Genomic DNA, 18,743 nt, shown 5'->3' with positions numbered 1-18,743 from the left:
AAGTGTGATTAAAGATCTAAATGCTACTGTGGAGAGAGATATTAAGAGCCAAGATTGAAGATGTAGTCTGGTGTCTTCAGGTTACAAGTGACTTCTTCACAGAAGCTTCCCTAGATGTAACTAGGATATTCTCTCGAGCAAATTCCTTTATCTGTAGCAGCTAGGAAAGCATTATAGTTATGCTTCTGGGATGATGACTCATCCTCCAAGTCTGCCCTCTATGCCATTTTATTTGAAGTGGAGCTGCTGTTTGGGAAAGCTTTTGATGAATCCATTAAAAAGGGCAGCGGAGTGCTCCTCAGGGTCAGACAGGAGAACCTCTGGTGACCAGCATTTCTGAGATACATGGAATTACTGACCCTGCAGGGTATACTCTAGAGGTAACTTGTGGCAGTTGGTAACCTGCCTTTGAAGGTTCTAATAGAGCTATAAAGAAGGTATAGCACTGAAGCTTCAGACACGAGAGTCTCTATACCAACAAGAGAATTCAGGCAGATGAATCAAAAGGTACAGCACTGAAGGAATATGTATGAAACCTTCTGGACGATGATGTGATTTTTTTTAGGTCTCTTAACAAGAGCAGTTACTGGGATAATGTTCGTCTCTCTTCTGATGTTAAAAGTAAAGGCACATGGAAGCCTATAGTGAACCTAAGAAGGGCCAATAATAGGCTGAATGACTGAGACTTTGGAATGGAGTCAATCAGATCCATATCCCCATATCCTTATCTCCATATATCTCAAGACTATCATTCCAATAGTCCTAGATCTTCAGCATTATCTCTGAAGAGAACTTCCTATTTAGTGCCCTACCATTTGGCCTCACTGCAGCCCCAAGAACCTTATGTGTGCCTATAGTGATATTGCAAGTCCAGAACACCACCTGGTTCCATTATCTGAATAATCTACTACTGGTAGCCTCAGACCCACAGAAGGGATATAGTTCTTTCAGAATGCCTGAAGTTTGGCTGCTTGATGAATACCAACAAGAGCAGTCTCACGCCAGCTCAGAGGATGACTTTTTTGGGGGTGGAATATTCTATACTCTGCTTTCCCCTTCCTCAGGAACTATTACATAGATGGTGGAAGTTTTCTCTTTCAGTTTCTTGTAGCTTGGTAACAACAAGAAAGTAGATGCAACTACTAGGAATACTGGCTTCCACCATCAGACTTGTCAGATGGGCTCACTGGCATCTCAGGATTCCTCAAAGGTCCTTCATATCTCAGTTCAACAAGAGAAAGATGAATTGGAGCCAGCCATTGACAATGTCATCATCAGTGGAGTTATATTGTACCTGGTAGCTGAAAGAGAGAATATGTCTCTGGGTTTCCTATGAACAGAACTTCATTGGGCAATTATAAGCTCGGATTCCAGTTTTCAAGGATTAGATACACATTGTCTGGACCATGTTACACAAGGTCTGTGGATGAGGGAAGGAACATTATTTCCATCAAATGTTATGGAATTCCAAGTCATTTTCATGGCTCTTATTCACTTTGGAAGGTTGCAGAAGAATGCTCAAGGTCAGGATACTTTGACTCAAATTTGGAATCTCAGTCTGATGTACGTATTTTTCCTGTCCTCAACGTTCCTATAGGAAATTCAAAGGAGGCCATGGAAGGCCTAAATCCCTATGATGAGTAAGATGAATCTGGAACCTCCAAGGGAAATTCCAGCACGTCCAGACCTATTATTCCAAAGTCCCTTGACACACCAAGATCCTTAAGCTCTGGTGTTGAGGCAGGTGTCTCTAGAAGTATAGGCATCCCTGAGATGGTCATTAAGATCATCTTACAGTCCTATAAATACTTTACAGATTACAAAACTTGGCATGCATTTGGTCATAGAGTTAAAACACTCTAGAGGAACACAGATCGTCACTTTCCACATGGATGGGTACCCATTGAGCATTGGAACCCCTGGTGCTTTGCTTCATGCAAGCAGCAATTAAATGTAAGCCTCCACTGAGGGTGTTGAAGCCCATATGTGACCTACCTCTGGTCTTACAGGCTCTGTCAGCACAGAAAGTGCTGTTGCTGGTGGCTGGTACCTCAGCGAGGTGAATGTGTGAACTCCAGGCTTGATCCTGTGTACCCCCATTCACTGAATTCCAACAGGATATGGTTGTCCTGCCTAAAGTGAAAGCTTATCGATGCCATTTTCTACTTGTACCAAAGGATTTAATAGCACCCATTATTCGCTATGGGAACATGTATATACTTCTTACTGACTGTTTAAGGGTGGTTCAAAAGCCTGTCTCTTCCCTGTACCAGCTGTCTTTAACCCAAAAAACACCAACCTCTGGTCTAGTGGAAAGATGTTAATGTCAGGTAAATCTCTATATAACCTGCTGAAAGCCACTAAATACTGGTTTTATTTAGAGATCAAATGAAGTGACCAATAGAAGGGAGGGCAGGATGAACATTAAAACATTCCCATTTACATTTCCAAACAGGATTTTCACAACATATTTTTGTATCAGTTATTGAGGGAGACAAATCAGTAGTGATATTTTTTGTGTAGTAGTAGCCAGTGCCATTGCTACTTGTGTGAGATTACCTTAGATATGTGCAATTTCTATAGTGCAGAATTTTATTTTGGATGAATTCCGAAGAACTCAACAATTTGGAAGAGTCCCAATTTCCAAATTCCTTACTAACCAAAACAAATAAAAAAAAAAAAAAAATTCAAGCAACTTATCAATAAGCTTTTTTCCCCCCTTACTTTTGACATTTTAGCTGTTTAGTAGATAGCTCCCTAATTTGGTATCACATCCTTGCCAGAAGCTCAAGGAAGCAGGCTGAAGGGTCAGTGTTAGGACCCGCTTAGGGGGGTCTGCCTTGACGTTGGCAGGCGGGCATTTCCTCCAATGGCCAATGGAGAAACTAAATGACCTCCATGACCTCCATCCTTATATCAGATCTCTTTACTGAAAAAGCAGAGCAGTGTACCAAAATGGTGCTTCCAATGCATGGTGGTGGTTTTGGTGATGGTGGCAGTGATGAATCTGGTAAAGATATAATTTGTTTACCCACCACTGTGGACTTATCACTTTCATTGTTGCCATCATCACCAACAACATTTCTGCTACCTTTACCACGACCACCAAAATCAACATCATCTGTTGTACCACCATCAACATTTCCATTAGCAATAATTAACCAAGCGTTAGTGTACAGGCTAGTGTTTCAACAGCTTCCATTACTACCAATGCAATCTTTAAAATCCACCTGCATTTTCAGTAGACGCAATGGGTTGATTGTAATGTATCATGTAAATGAAGCAAAGTCTTGTGCTTTCCTGCAATCTCTGTACTTATACCTGACTGTATGTATACATCTACACATATTCCTGAGTGAGGTAAGACTAGCTTGTCAGAGCACTGTGATTGCTTGGCTTCCAAGCCAATCATTCACAGCGTAGTGACTGATGTTTGTAAAGGTCTTTCTTGTCATGAATATTCAAATGGTGCTCAGTGGATGATGATGAATAATTTTCTGTTGAATTGCAGTGTGGCTTTTTTTTTTTTTTTTTTTTTTTTTTTTGGAGGGGCGGGTCCAGTCAAAAAGTCCAGTCCATTAAAATCCATCATAAACAAAACCCTGGTTAATGATGGATTTTACTGGACTGGACTACTTGAAATTTATTGGCATCCCAATACCATAATTAGTGTGAGGGCATTTTAGGTGGGTAGCTAGGTGCTTGGTGGCCCCTGGATAATTAGGGGCAGTGGAAGATGCCCATCATTTAGAAAGGAAACTGAGCATGCCCAGGGACTTTTTGGGCCATTTTGAATAAAGGGCCTAGGAGACTTTTTATTTCTTTTCTTTTTTCTCAAGATTTCTATAGTTGTCAAAACATAGCACAGTCACTCTATAACCCATTCATTGATACAATATTACACCCCTAACATTACATACAATAATGTTAGGAGTGTACAAGGAAGTGTAAACGGATTATTGTGCATGCTATGTTATTTTTCAAAGGGTATATTTAAATCATATCTGCTAAGTGCATCTTCTAAATAAACAATTTTTAAGTACAAATCAAGAATATGGAAATAAGCTTAACATACATTAATGTTGTTCATGATAATAATACTAGTACGTTTACAGTATGTATATTGTTGAGTCTATATATCTTTCATTCTTAAATTGCAATGTTTTAATAAAGAATGTCCACTTTTGTTTGAGGTCAAATTATTCTGTTCCCTTGCAATCGTGTAACATATTAGATCATTCTGAATGTGTTATATCGTAATATTGATAGTCTCAGCAAAAGGTAACATGTAGAATGTGTTGATGCATATCTTTGTTTTATTATAATATGTGTCAATGGTCCTAAAATTTCACATGTTTACAGATAATCTGCAACAATGGAGGGATAGGTATTGCACCTCTAAATATTCCTACACAGACCTTGATGTACAAGATCTACTGAGAGTCTCAAAAGAAAATGTTAAATTTAGCATGAATCAGATTTTGGAAATGCTTCAACAACTACGAAAGCATGGCTGATGAAGAAATCCGTTTCCCACCAGTCCGATGTGATGCAACACAAAACACAACTCAAGCTATAATTGAAATTTTTGGAACCTATCAATTAAATATAAATATGATATTGATGCATTTGTTATGACAGTCTGGTAAATATCATAGACAGATATACAAATAAAATATGTAATAGAGCTTGACCTGTTTGTGATATTATTGATGATTTATCTGTGCACAAGAGGTTTTTATGAAAAATAACATTTTCATTCAAATTTTCAGTTAAAAAAAATAAATCCTGTTAGTATTTGAGATATTATCTGTTTTATAGTAAAAACCAAAGAAAAGAAAAAGTTACCTGCGCTCTCTCCTTAATCCCTATGTATATTTAGACAAATGGAGGTCATTTAGTTGCTCCAATAGACATTGGAGGGAATGCCCGCCTGCCAACGTCAAGGCAGACCCCCCTAAGCGGGTCCTAACACTGACCCTTCAGCCTGCTTCGTTGAGCTTCTGGCAAAGATATCTCTAATGAGACAGAGAGGGGTATTTTTTATATACACCCCTATATAATTATTAACCCTTTATAGGGAACACATGGGATGGGCGGAAGCATTGTAACAAGGCTGTGTGATACAAAGTAAATACAAATACAAATACAAAAAGAGAAGTCCTGCGCTCACTCCCAATACTACTGGGCCGGCAGCAATGACTACAGTACACATCAGCCCCAATATATAGTAAAAACCAAAGAAAAGAAAAAGTTACCTGTGCTCTCTCCTTAATCCCTATGTATATTTAGACAAATGGAGGTAATTTAGTTGCTCCAATGGCCATTGGAGGGAATGCCCGCCTGCCAACGTCAAGGCAGACCCCCCTAAGCGGGTCCTAACACTGACACTTCAGCCTGCTTCCTTGAGCTTCTGGCAAAGATATCTCTAATGAGACAGAAAGGGGTATTTTTTATATACACCCCTATATAATTATTAACCCTGATGGAAAAGTTGTTTCAAGGGGACTAACACCTGGACTGTGGCATGCCGGAGGGGGATCCATGGCAAAACTCCCATGGAAAATTACACAGTTGATGCAGAGTCTGGTTTTAATCCATAAAGGGCAGAAATCACCTAGCATTCCTAAATCACAATGGATATGGATTGACACCTTGACATATGACATATTGACACCTTGACATATGGATTGACACCTGTCCTCAGAGACCCTGATACACACTGACACAGAGCAGAATAGGGACTGTTCCCCCTACATAGGGTCACTTGGCAGATATGGATTGACACCTGTCCTTAGGGACCCTGATACACACTGACACAGAGCAGAATAGGGACTGTTCCTCCTACATAGGGTCACTTGGCAGATATGGATTGACACCTGTCCTCAGAGACCCTGATACACACTGACACAGAGCAAAATAGGGAATATTCACTAAATGCCAAACATTGTTATACAGGGGAATATTCAGTAAATAAGGATAAGGGGGGGGGGGGGCTACTGCCCCCCACACTGGCCCCCACCCCTGCGTGGTGGGTGGGGACCATAAATCACAATGGGGAGGGACCTACTGTATGATGTTGTATCGATCAGGTAGTGTAAGGGTTACGCCCGCTTCACAGTGACAGACCAAACTCCCCATTTAACGCACCGCAAACAACCGCATACAGTCCATTTGCACAACCGCAAACTCCCCATTTGCACATGGTTGGATACCAAGCTAGCCATGTCCCGTTCCTTGTCCTCACTGATGTCATTGAAGGTCTCTACCTCCACCCAGCCACGTACAGCACCAAGGGTCCCCGAAAGGTGACAACAAGCCCCCTGGGACGCCTGCTGTGTTTGGTCTTCCACCTCCTCAAAGCCACCTTCCTCCTCTGACTCCTCTTCTTCAGACTCCTCTCTCTGCGTTGCCTCTCTCTGTGTTATTATAAGGTGTGTTAAGTAGTACTATTCTTATCAGTTTAATCCCTGTTACGAGTAGAGGACTATTTCCTTGTTTCGCCAAACCCCTTCAAAGATGGAAAAAGCGGTATGAGTGGAAGAAACGAGGAAATGTGGTCAGGTGGTGGTGCCAGCCCCACCGAGGGATTGTACCCAGGTATGCTAATAAACTGAAAAAAGAAAAAATCTCCCAAGAAGGAGATCTAAAACTGGCATAGGAAAAGGTTAGACAACTATAATAAAGTGATACCTACAAATCCTATTGAGCATAGGTGTATAATAGAGGGAGAAAGGGAAAGCAGAGTAATGCTTCCTAATACCGTGGTTAGTACCCTTTGTTAAAGTAAATTGAGTAATGGACAAAAGTCTTTATTGTATCATTTATAAATAACAAAGGGATACTATACTCATTCCCCTATAGTGGCTAATTGTGTAATAATGGTAATACTATTACCTATTATATAATATTGCCAGGGGCAAGGAAATTCCCTCTAAATAGATGGGTATAGGCAAAGAGTATGGAGACCGGAGTGATGCTGTCATAAAAAGTGTCAATAAGGTGATATAAAGTTAAATGTATCACAGCCACCCTTTCTCTTAGCTAGTTTCCAGAAATGCTGGATAGGTAGAAGGGCTATAAAGACTCAGAGAGGTCTAAGAAGAATCCTCTAAACTAGCCCTAATCTCCTTAAACACCTTCAAGGGTGTTCTAAGCTAAAGCTCAATGTAAACGTTTAGATGACTGCCTGATTTCCCATCACAGATGCTGGCTAGGAATAACACTGTGCAAGACAAATAGTGGGTCTAAGTGCCCATAGTGCAGTAAAGTGTCCCTAGTGAAGTGAAAAAGAGAATAACGAGCTGGCGCCCAAGAGAATAACGAGCTGGCGCCCTATCAGGGGACATGTATATGGCATCGATTTTAGGAAGCGGGAGATGGAAAAAGATGCTTGGTCGGTCCTCCTACTTCAAATTTGGGGCACTGCGCGTGCAATCTAATGTGCCACCAGATAGGAGTGGTGTGTTAAGTAGTACTATTCCTATAAGTTTAATCCCTGTTATGTGCCTTTTTTTTTTGGTTTGGTTTTTGAAGCCACAGTGCAGCACCAGAGGCCTGAAAAATTAGGCATGTACACATGCCTGAAAAATTAGGTATTGTTGCAGCCGCCGCAGCGGCCAGAAAAAATGATGTTTTTTTCCCAGGCAGAAAGTGCCCTAAAACATTGCGGCTTGAACCCTAGTTGGTGGCGGATAAGTCACGCAAGTCAACCAGCCTTCAGAGCTAAAATACAGCAGCGTTTGGACCATTTTTAGCCCAAGGCAGCTCATCTCATCAGGCCTTTTTTAGTCGAATGTATCGCCCACTGTCAGTCCCTTCAGGATCCATCCCTCATTCATCTTAATAAAGGTGAGGTAATCTAGACTTTTTTGACCTAGGCGACTTCTCTTCTCAGTGACAATACCTCCTGCTGCACTGAAGGTCCTTTCTGACAGGACACTTGAAGCGGGGCAGGCCAGAAGTTCTATCGCAAATTGGGATAGCTCAGGCCACAGGTCAAGCCTGCACACCCAGTAGTGAAGGGGTTCATCGCTCCTCAGAGTGTTGATATCTGCAGTTAAGGCGAGGTAGTCTGCTACCTGTCAGTCGAGTCATTCTCTAAGGGTGGATCTCTGAGGGCTGTGGCGATGCGTAGGACTTAAAAAGCTCTGCATGTCCTCCATCAACAACACGTCTGTTGTCCTTGCCGGCGTGGTCGTGGGAGGAGGAGGATTACTTTCACCTCTTCCCCTATTAGATTCCCGTTGTGCTGTGACATCACCCTTATACGCTGTGTAAAGCATACTTTTGAATTTATTTTGCAAATGCTGCATCCATTCCGACTTGTTGTAATTTGGTAACATTTCAGCCACTTTCTGCTTATACCGGGGGTCTAGTAGCGTGGACACCCAGTACAGGTCGTTCTCCTTCAGCCTTTTTATACGAGGGTCCCTCAATAGGCACGACAGCATGAAAGACCCCATTTGCACAAGGTTGGATGCCGAGCTACTCATTTCCCGTTCCTCCTCCTCAGTGATCTCAATGAAGGTATGTTCTTCCCCCCAGCCACGTACAACACCACGGGTACCAGATAGGTGACAATGAGCACCCTGGGATGCCTGTTGTGGTTGTTCTTCCTCCTCCTCCTCAAAGCCACATTCCTCCTCTGACTCCTCTTCCTCACAATCCTCTTCCAGCGTTGCCGCAGGTCCAGCAAGCGATGCTGATAAGGCTGTTTCTTGTGGTGACCACAACTCTTCCACTTCCTCTTCACGCTCATCTACGGCCTTATCCAGCACTCTTCGCAGGGCACGCTCCAGGAAGAAAACAAATGGTATGATGTCGCTGATGGTGCCTTCGGTGCGACTGACTAGGTTTGTCACCTCCTCAAAAGGACGCATGAGCCTACAGGCATTGCGCATGAGCGTCCAGTAACGTGGAAAAAAAAATCCCAGCTCCCCAGAGGCTGTCCTAGCACCCTGGTCATACAAATATTCATTAACGGCTTTTTCTTGTTGGAGCAGGCGGTCGAACATTAGGAGTGTTGTATTCCAACGTGTCGGGCTGTCGCAAATCAAGCACCTCACTGGCATGTTGTTTCGCTGCTGGATATCTGCAAAGTGCGCCATGGCCGTGTAGGAATGCCTGAAATGGCCACACACCTTCCTGGCATGCTTCAGGACGTCCTGTAAGCCTGTGTACTTATGCACAAAGTGTTATACGATCAGATTACACACATGTGCCATGCACGACACATGTGTCAACTTGCCCAACTTCAATGCCGCCAACAAATTTGTTCAGTTGTCACAAACCACTTTGCCGATCTCCAGCGGAGTCAGCCACTTTTCCACCTGTGCGTTCAGGGCAGACAGGAGTGCTTGTCCGGTGTGACTCTCTGCTTTCAAGCAAGTCAAACCCAAGACGGCGTGACACTGCCGTATCCGTGATGTGGAATAGTACCTGGGGAGCTGGGGGGTGCCGTTGATGTGGAGCAAGACGCAGCAGCAGAAGAGGACTCAGCCAAGGAGTTTATGGAAGAGGATGGAGTAGGAAGAGTAGAGGAGGTTGCAGCAGGCCTGCCTGCAAGTCGTGGCGGTGTCACCAACTCCTCTGCAGAGCCATGCATTCCATGCTTGGCAGCCTTCAGCAGGTTTACCCAATGCGCAGTGTAGGTGATATACCTGCCCTGACCATGCTTTGCAGACCAGGTATCAGTGGTCAGATGGACCCTTGCCCCAACACTGTGTGCCAGACATGCCATTACTTCATTTTGCACAATCAAGTACAGGTTGGGGATTGCCTTTTGTGAAAAGAAATTTCGTCCGGGTACCTTCCACTGCGGTGTCCCAATAGCTACAAATTTTTTGAACGCCTCAGACTCCACCAGCTTGTATGGTAAAAGCTAATAGTTCAGACAAGCCAGCTGTCAGACGCCGGGCAAGGGGGTGACTTTCTGACATTGGCTTGTTACGCTCAAACATGTCCTTGACAGACACCTGACTGTGGGCAGATGAGCGGGAACTGCTGAAGGCGAGAGACGGAGTGGTGGATGGTTGAGAGGGGGCAAGGAGGACAGCAGTGGTTGATGTGGCTGAAGATGCTGGACCAGGAAGAGGATGCAGCTTTGAGTTTGTGTGCTGCTTGTACTCATGTGTTGATCCCATAGGCATTTGTGATGTTCGATCATGTGCCTACGCAAAGCAGTTGTACCTAGGTGGGTGTTGGACTTCCCACGACTCAGTTTTTTTGGCACAGGTTGCAAATGGCATCACTGTTGTCAGAGGCAGACACACAAAAAAAATTCCACACTGCTGAGCTCTGCAATGATGGCATTCTGGTGGTGGACACAGCATGCGTTGATTGGCGTGCTGTCGGGCTGACCCTGGGTGCCGATGCATGCTTTCTGACTGTGCCACTAGCTCCTTGCGACGACCTCCCCCTGCTTCCAACTCATCTCCTCCTCCTCTCTGTCTCCCCATCTGAACTTTCGCCGAGCGGGCACCCACGTGACATCCATGGACGCATCGTCATCATCAACCGCTTCACTTGTATCTGACAACTCAGCAAAGGAAGCAGCAGCGGGTACATCATCATCATCATCACACCGTACGTCCATGTGTGTAATGCTGCCTGACTGAGACATATCCCTGTTATCTACATCCTCTGGCAATAATGGTTGTGCATCACTCATTTCTTCAAACGGATGTTTAAATAACTCCTCTGACAGTTAAAGTGAAGCGGCTGTGGTGCTAGTGTTGGTAGTGGCGGCAGGCGGGTGAGTGGTATCTTGAGAGGTGCCCAAAGCTAAGCTGGAGGAGGATGGTGCGTCAAGGTTCCAAGCGGAAGCTGAAGAAGATTGGGTGTCCTGTGTTAGCCAGTCAACTATGTCCTCAGAACTTTTCAAGTTCAGGGTACATGGCCTCTGAAAACTGGGCATTATTCTAGGGCAAAAGGGAATCACAGCACCACGATCACGACGGCCCCTGCCTCTGCCTGTCATTTTTTTTTGGATTAGTGGTACTATGCGTGCAAGCTACTATGAGACCAGATATGAGTAGCACTGTGCACTGGCAGAGGTTGGCAGAGTACACGCTGTAGGCCTGACACACCCGCTTGAAGACAACTAACTGCTATTCAATCTATAACAGTGAAAAAAGTTTTTTTGTTTTTAAATGCACGGTATTGTGAGACCAGATATGAGTGACATTGTGCACTGGCAGAGGTTGGCAGAGTACACGCTGTAGGCCTGACACCCGCTTGCAGACAACTAACTGCTATTCAATCTATAACAGTGAAAAAAGTTTTTTGGTTTTTAAATGCAATCTATTGCAACACCAGATAAGAGTGGCACTGTGCACTGGCAGAGGTTGGCAGAGAAGACGCTGTAGGCCTGACACACCCGCTTGAAGACAACTAACTGCTATTCAATCTATAACAGTGAAAAAAGTTTTGGTGTTTTTAAATGCACGCTATTGTGACACCAGATATGAGTGGCACTGTGCACTGGCAGAGGTTGGCAGAGTACACACTGTAGGCCTGACACACACTTATGACGGACACTGACTGCTATTATATTACAGTCAAATTTTTTTTTGTTTTTAAATGCAAGCTATTGTGACACCAGATATGAGTGGCACTGTGCACTGGCAGAGGTTGGCAGAGTACACGCTGTAGGCCTGACACACACTTATGATGGACACTGACTGCTATTATATTACAGTCAAAAACGTTTTTTGTTTTTAAATGCACGCTATTGTGACACCAGATATGAGTGGCACTGTGCACTGGCAGAGGTTGGCAGAGTACACGCTGTAGGCCTGACACACACTTATGAAGGACACTGCCTGCTATTATATTACAGTCAAAAACTTGTTTTGTTTTTAAATGCAAGCTATTGTGACACCAGATATGAGTGGCACTGTGCACTGGCAGAGGTTGGCAAAGTACACGCTGTAGGCCTGACACACGCTTGAAGGACACTGACTGCCATTAGATTACAGTCAAAAAATTTTTTTGTTTTAAAGGCAAGCTATTGTGACACCAGATATGAGTGGCACTGTGCACTTGCAGAGGTTGGCAGAGTACACGCTGTAGGCCTGACACACACTTATGAAGGACACTGACTGCTATTATATTACAGTCAAAAAATGTTTTTGTTTTTAAATGCACGCTATTGTGACACCAGATATGAGTGGCACTGTGCACTGGTAGAGGTTGGCAGAGTACACGCTGTAGGCCTGACACACACTTATGAAGGACACTGACTGCTATTATATTACATTCAAAAAATGTTTTTGTTTTTAAATGCACACTATTGTGACACCAGATATGAGTGGCACTGTGCACTGGCAGAGTACACTCTGTAGGCCTGACACACACTTATGAAGGACACTGACTGCTATTATATTACAGTCAAAAACTTGTGGGAAAAACAGTGGGAATTTACTAGGTATGTCCGAGGTCGTTAACAGCCGTTTTTTGTCGGACGTAACTGGTAGGGATGTGCATGGGGAAAAAATTTGGTTCGGTTCGGCACTTTGACACTTCAGAACTTTGGTACTTCAGCATTTCGGAATTTTGGAACCTCAGGACTTCGGATTTTTGGGACTTCAGATGTTCTCTTGCAGCCGCTTAGTAGATTAGTAGATTCCCACGGTATTAGGGAGCTATCTAAAAAAAAAATTAAAAAGGGGCCCCCCTCCCGGACCCCCAACCGTGCAGTGCGAGTAGGGGCTTTTAAACTGAAGGGGGGACCTATTGCCCCCCCCAGCCCCCATCCCTGAGCAGGCACATACACACACTGTCACGTTGCCGGCCCACCGCGTGGCAGGGCTGTGCCCGACCGGCACAGCCTTGCCGACAGCACGAGCTTACCTGCTCGTCCGCGAGCCGACAACCGCTTCCCTGCATCCTCCGGCCGTCGCACCCGGATCCAAAATGGCACTGACCGCGTGGTCGCATCTAAACGTAGCTCCGTCCCCGAAGTTCATACTGACGTGCACGTGACGTCACAACGTCAACGCGCACGCACGTTTTGGGGTCAGAGCTTGCCCTCTGACCAATCAGACCTTAGAGAGGGATATTTAAATCCCTAGCTCACCTCAGTACCTTGCCCTGTCGTGGTTTCCTGTTCCTGGTTTCCTGAGAGTGCTTTATTTTTGTGAATCTAAATTCCTGGTATCCTGATCTTGGCTTTTCCCTGGTTATTCTGAATTCTGGTTTCCCTGACTTGGCTTGTGTAAACGGTATTGTGTATTTTCTGGCTTCCTTGACCTCGGCTTTCCCTTTGACCATTCTCTGTCTCTAGCGTATTAGTCCGGCCATTCTAAGGTCCGGTTTACACTCTGTCCTTTTATTTTCCTTTTCTTGCCTATGTATATGTTTACATAGTTTCTGCGTGCTGGACCACACTAGTAGTCGTGACACACACACAAACTCAATAGCAGGCACACACACACAGAAGCTCCCTCACTAGCAGATGCACACACACACACAAACTCACTATCAGATGCACACTCACACACACAGAATGTCACTCACTCACTAGCAGATGCACACAAGCAGAGACATCTACACACACACAGAGGCAGACAGTCACACACACAGAGGCAGACATCCACACACACACACAGAGGCAGACATCCACACACACAGAGACAGGCAGACAGCCACACAGCCACACACACACAGAAAGACACACACACACACACAGACAGCCACACACACAGGCAGGCAGTTACACACACACACACACACACAGGCAAACAGCCACACACACACACACACACACACACAGGCAGACAGTCACAGACAGACACACACACACACAGGCATACAGTCACACACTCACCCACACACACACACTGACCTGCTTCTTACCTCCACATCCCTTGGCGCCCCTGGAGACTGGTTGTTGGGGAAGCAGGGACTCCTTCCTGCTTCCCATGCTGCAGTTACCAGGGCCCCTGCCGCACAGTAAGCTCTGCCCCCTGTAAGCTAGCCCCGCCCCCGCCGCAATATATATTTTATTTTGTGGTTTTGTTTTTTTTATAATCCCGGCCAGCTGGCCGGCCATGTGCGAGTTGTGTCAGCCGCCTGGGCCCCCTGCCATGTGCGAGTTGTGTCAGCCGCCATGTGCCGCACAGCTCGCACATGGCCAGCTGGGATTACAGGAGCCTGACCAGTGATGATTAGGGCTGTCAGCCCAGCCCCAGGTGCCACGGCCCACCGGGAAATTTCCCGGTATCCCGGTGGGCAAGTCCGGCCCTGCTTGCCCTGCCCTGCAAGTAAGCTCAGAGCACTCTGGTTGGTTGGTTTAAGCCATCCAACCAGAGTGCTCTGACAGGTAAATGAAGGGACTGACAGCTAAGTCTCTACATTTACCTGTCAACGCACTTTGATTGGTTAGCTTGAAATCCAACCAATCATAGTGCTCCGTGTCATGTTACACAGCGTACTTTCAACCAACCAGATTTTTGTTGTGAGTCAAATTACTTACTTAGTAATTAGTACTTAGTTATTGGTCCCCCCTCACTATTTTTAGGGTGAGGGCGGTAGCTAGGGGTTAATTAATTTTCTTTGGGAGGTGGGTGACAAGGGGTTTGGGGACCCTACTCACCTGGGGGTGTTACATTTTTATTTAGGGCCCCCACCCGCCACTCAGGGGTGGGGGCTGGGGGGGAGGACAATAGGTCCCCTCCCTTATTCTAATTTAGGGCCCCCACCCACTGCTCAGGGCCCCCACTCGCTGCTCGGCAGTGGGGACCGGTGGGAAGGACAATAGGTCTCCCCCCAATTATTTTACATTAGGGCCCCCACCCGCCGCTCAGGGGTCTCCCCCCAATTATTTTACTTAAGGGCCCCCACCCGCCGCTCAGTGGTGGGGGCCGGGGGGGAGGACAATAGGTCTCCCCCCAATGATTTTACTTCAGGGCCCCCACCCGCTGCTCAGGGGTGAAGGCCGGGGGGGGCAATAGGTGCCCCTTTCACTTTAAAAGCCCCCACTCGTGCAGCACGGGTGGGGGTTCGGGAGGGGGGACATATTTTTGTTTGTTTGTTTGTTTTTTTAACAGTGAGCAGCCACAGGCCCCTACTCGCGGTATATTTACTTAGTATTGGTAAATTTGACTGAAAGACCAATTTAGGTCTTTTAGCCTTTTGGTAGGTAGCTCCCTAATACCGTGGGAATTAGGAAGTTATCTATTTCTTCATTCCCATCCATTGACTGGCTAAGTAACTTACATTTTATATGAATGTGTTACTTGATTCTTGTAAGTGTTGCAAATGCTTACAGCTGAATCCTGGCTATGTCTGTATACTTTTTATTTAAACTGGTATACAGTGTAACATTCTTCATTCTTCCCCTGGGTATATTAGTACTTCGGCAATTCTGTGCTTCGGAACTTCGGCAATTTCGGAACTTCGGCAATTCTGCTATTCAGACATTTGGAAGCATCCGAATGTCCGAATTGCCCGAAATTTGTCCGAATTGACATTCGGAATGAAACGAGTTGCACATATCTAATCACCAGCTGTTAGATGCAAGCGGAGAGACACTGACAATTGTAAAGCGTGGGTTTTGTATTGATGAGGTCTACTTATTTTAAAGTCCCTCACCCTGTGCCCATGGGTGGGAGCATGGTGGGACTATACCACCCCTCCATTATTTTACACATTCCCCTTGGGATGAGGCCTGGATAGGAATGGCTGCCCATTTGATAGTTTTAGACATTTAGCAGCTATACCGCCCACCTGCTATGTTTTAAATAGTAATATGGGGGTATTCTATAATCCATATGCTTTTTATTTATTTATTTTAACTATTTAATGTGGTGACTGGCTAGCAAGCAAGAACCTTATAATTAATCCTCGCACCACCGAGGGTTTTTAACTGTTTGTCCACTGGTTGCTAGTGTTGCCAGCAGTCAAATAATACTGAGTTGAAAAAAAAATCAGGGCAATATTTGAAGTTTTTGTTCTGGATTTCTGCCATCTGGTCATGTTCTGTCTGACTCTAATCCAGACCAAATTCACTCTGAATTCTCACTTTAGTAAATAACCCACTAAATGTGAGATACAAACTTACCACTGTAAGGACACATGATTCTTAAATGAAAAAAACACCATAATTTCCCTTGAGAGACATAACAAGACTACGTTCTTCTTGATTTTCATAAAAACGCCTGAGACACAGTATGTCCCTTAGCTCTTTCTCTAACGCTGAGCAAAATATTTACTTAATTATAATAGCTCTAATCCATGGAGAGTGGGGAGCTTAAATAGCACACTAACTCACAGTTCAGATAGTGACAACTAAGTTGGAGAGCCATCTGTTTCCTGCAACCAAAAATACTATTGGACTGTGTTGGAAAAAAAACACATGGAATAAAGGTTCATGGATCAAATGCAAACCTGAATATCACTACCAATCCATAAAGACACAAAGGTAATGTACAATTAGGATTGTAATGAGGACACACAAATATTTGGAACCAATCCCTTTAATTACATTAACAGGCGGTCAATCAAAACCACTGCAAATAATTTTGGGCAGTGGCAAATAATTTTGCCCAGATCCGGATTAGCCATAGGTCTACATAGGACCAGACTGGGAGGGAGCCCTCCTTGAGCCAGGAAAAAGATCTTCCTTCTTAACCCTGTGGCCCCTCACCTGTTTGCAGGAGATTTGTTATCTATACTTCTATTGGGTGCAGATTACTTTAAGAGATCCCTCATGGTCCTGGCATTTTCTAATATCACAGAGCACCACAGTCAGCATTTTAACACATTGCCTGAGCTCTTAGAGTGATCTGCACCCAATATTGGTGAAGACTACAATGCTCTCCCACCAGGGATCCAATGTGTCCTGTACTGAACCACCAGGAATTACACATCCTCCTGCCAAAGGGTAAGCTGGAGGGGGGCAAAATAAAAACGTCCCACATTCACACTTGGACATTACACACACAACACTCAGTCTCCCCAACACACACACATAAACACACATAACACTGAGACTTCCCCAGACACAAAATTAATCCACAACATGCACATCACTCAACCAGCACACACAGATACACTCAGCGTCCTCACCACATACAGCTTTCTGTCTCCTCCACACACAGAAACTACACACATTCTTATACAATCCACCTTTAATCCCCCACACACACTTACAACACACACATACCACTTATAGAATGGACCCAATGGCTCTATCATCCTTCCTAGGGCTCTGGGCAACCTTAATCTGCCTCTGCCTTTGCCATGCCACTACTTGCACACTAAAAATATGGTATCTAATCCACATAATATCAGGCTTGTATAATAAATGAAGTCTACAGGACTGTTTAATAGTGTAGGACTACCTACTCATTTTACCAATTATAGATCTGAAACATGTCCTGCTGCATACAAAGATCTAGTGAGTGACTGTTGTTTTATACATACAACTACTATGCAGTAGTTATTTCATTAACCAACTTTTCTTCAAGTTCAAAAAACATATTTATCAGATATCAATTCTCAATCATATCAATGGTCATCTGAACTCTGGAAATACAAATGTATTAACTCAAATAGTTGAGACCATCATGTATTTTCTTCAGTAAACATTATTTGTTGGGAACCTAAAATATTGTTAAATAACCGACACAGGATGAGGCTCCAGTGGTGTACTTAGGCTGTGCTTTGCCTCCTTGCTGTGGAGTGTGCCGCTGGACTGATAACATAATTTTGGTTTTGTTTTCCTTTATTTTGCATGTGCAATTTTGTTAAAGTTATTCCACTTTATACTTTTATAATGCTTGCAGACAAATCTTCAGTGACCAGTCAGATATGCTTATGCCACCCCCTCCCCCTTTATTGCTCATGGGTTAATAAGCACTACCTTTAAATATTCCTCCATCATGGCAGCACTAAGTCTCATCATAGCTAACTGCTTTGTGCCTCTCATGCGCTACCACCTACTCCCAATACTTTACAATGCACTAGCCTAACCAACAAATTCCCTTTATTTTTGGGAATATCAGTCATATAGTCTCCCTAAAGCCACAAGTCGCAAAGGTCTTACTCAGTGGGCTAAGGCTCCTAACTCACACTGTTGATCTACTTGGTCCATACATTACTCAGCCCAAGCTCATTTAATAAAATAAACGTAAAAAATGCTTGCTCTAACCACCCTTATCTTGTATCGCTTTATGTTAAGATGTAATAGACATAAATAAAGAATATATATTTAAGGCCTTGGCCTGTAGTTGTGGAAGGGGCTTGATTTCCCCTTAAAAGGGCTGACAATCCACTCCCAACTTATCGTGGATTGTCTGGCGAGTCTGAGGACTACTTCCGGTTTCAGTCCGCCATCTTGTTTCTTACCTGTTGTCCCTCGTGGTCCTGGCTCTGGTTCTACGCTTACCTGACCGCTTTCCAAACCGTTTGTTATCCCGCGGCTCCTTCTGGCATCCTCGCAGCCTGGTCTCGGCACGGCTAGTGATTCCAGAACTGTAAGTCACATACTTACCGTAAAGCAACGATCGCAAAGTGAAACGCTTTCACGGTATGGTTTTCGTTTACTTTGGCCGTTCAGTTAAACTCTCTGTTCGTTAACTTACATAGCCGTTCGTCTATTTGCAGGCGCATTCGTTAAAATTTTTCCAGTTGGTTTTACACACAGTTTTCCATACGTATTAGTTTTGTGCTTTAAACGCACGAACGCAGTCATTCGTTTCGTTTCTCTACTCTGTACGTTCGTATGTTTCATCAAG

At 44.4% G+C, this 18,743-nt stretch overlaps 1 protein-coding gene across 1 annotated transcript in view; it reads left to right on the top strand.

Annotated features, from left to right (window-relative positions):
* The window catches only part of LOC134611179 (cytosolic phospholipase A2 gamma-like), a 122,913-nt gene extending 118,328 nt beyond the window's left edge, over positions 1 to 4,585 (top strand). Inside the window, exon 14 of the mRNA XM_063454803.1 lies at positions 4,363 to 4,585. Within this exon, the coding sequence (XP_063310873.1) occupies positions 4,363 to 4,517 (155 nt within the window). The 3' untranslated portion in view covers positions 4,518 to 4,585. The remainder of the gene's footprint in view (positions 1 to 4,362) is intronic.
* Positions 4,586 to 18,743: the final 14,158 nt, after the last annotated feature.

Source organism: Pelobates fuscus, chromosome 5 (genome assembly GCF_036172605.1).
Source record: "Pelobates fuscus isolate aPelFus1 chromosome 5, aPelFus1.pri, whole genome shotgun sequence".
In the NCBI taxonomy this organism is placed as follows: domain Eukaryota; kingdom Metazoa; phylum Chordata; class Amphibia; order Anura; family Pelobatidae; genus Pelobates; species Pelobates fuscus.
This window is presented reverse-complemented; position numbering and strand designations above follow the sequence as displayed.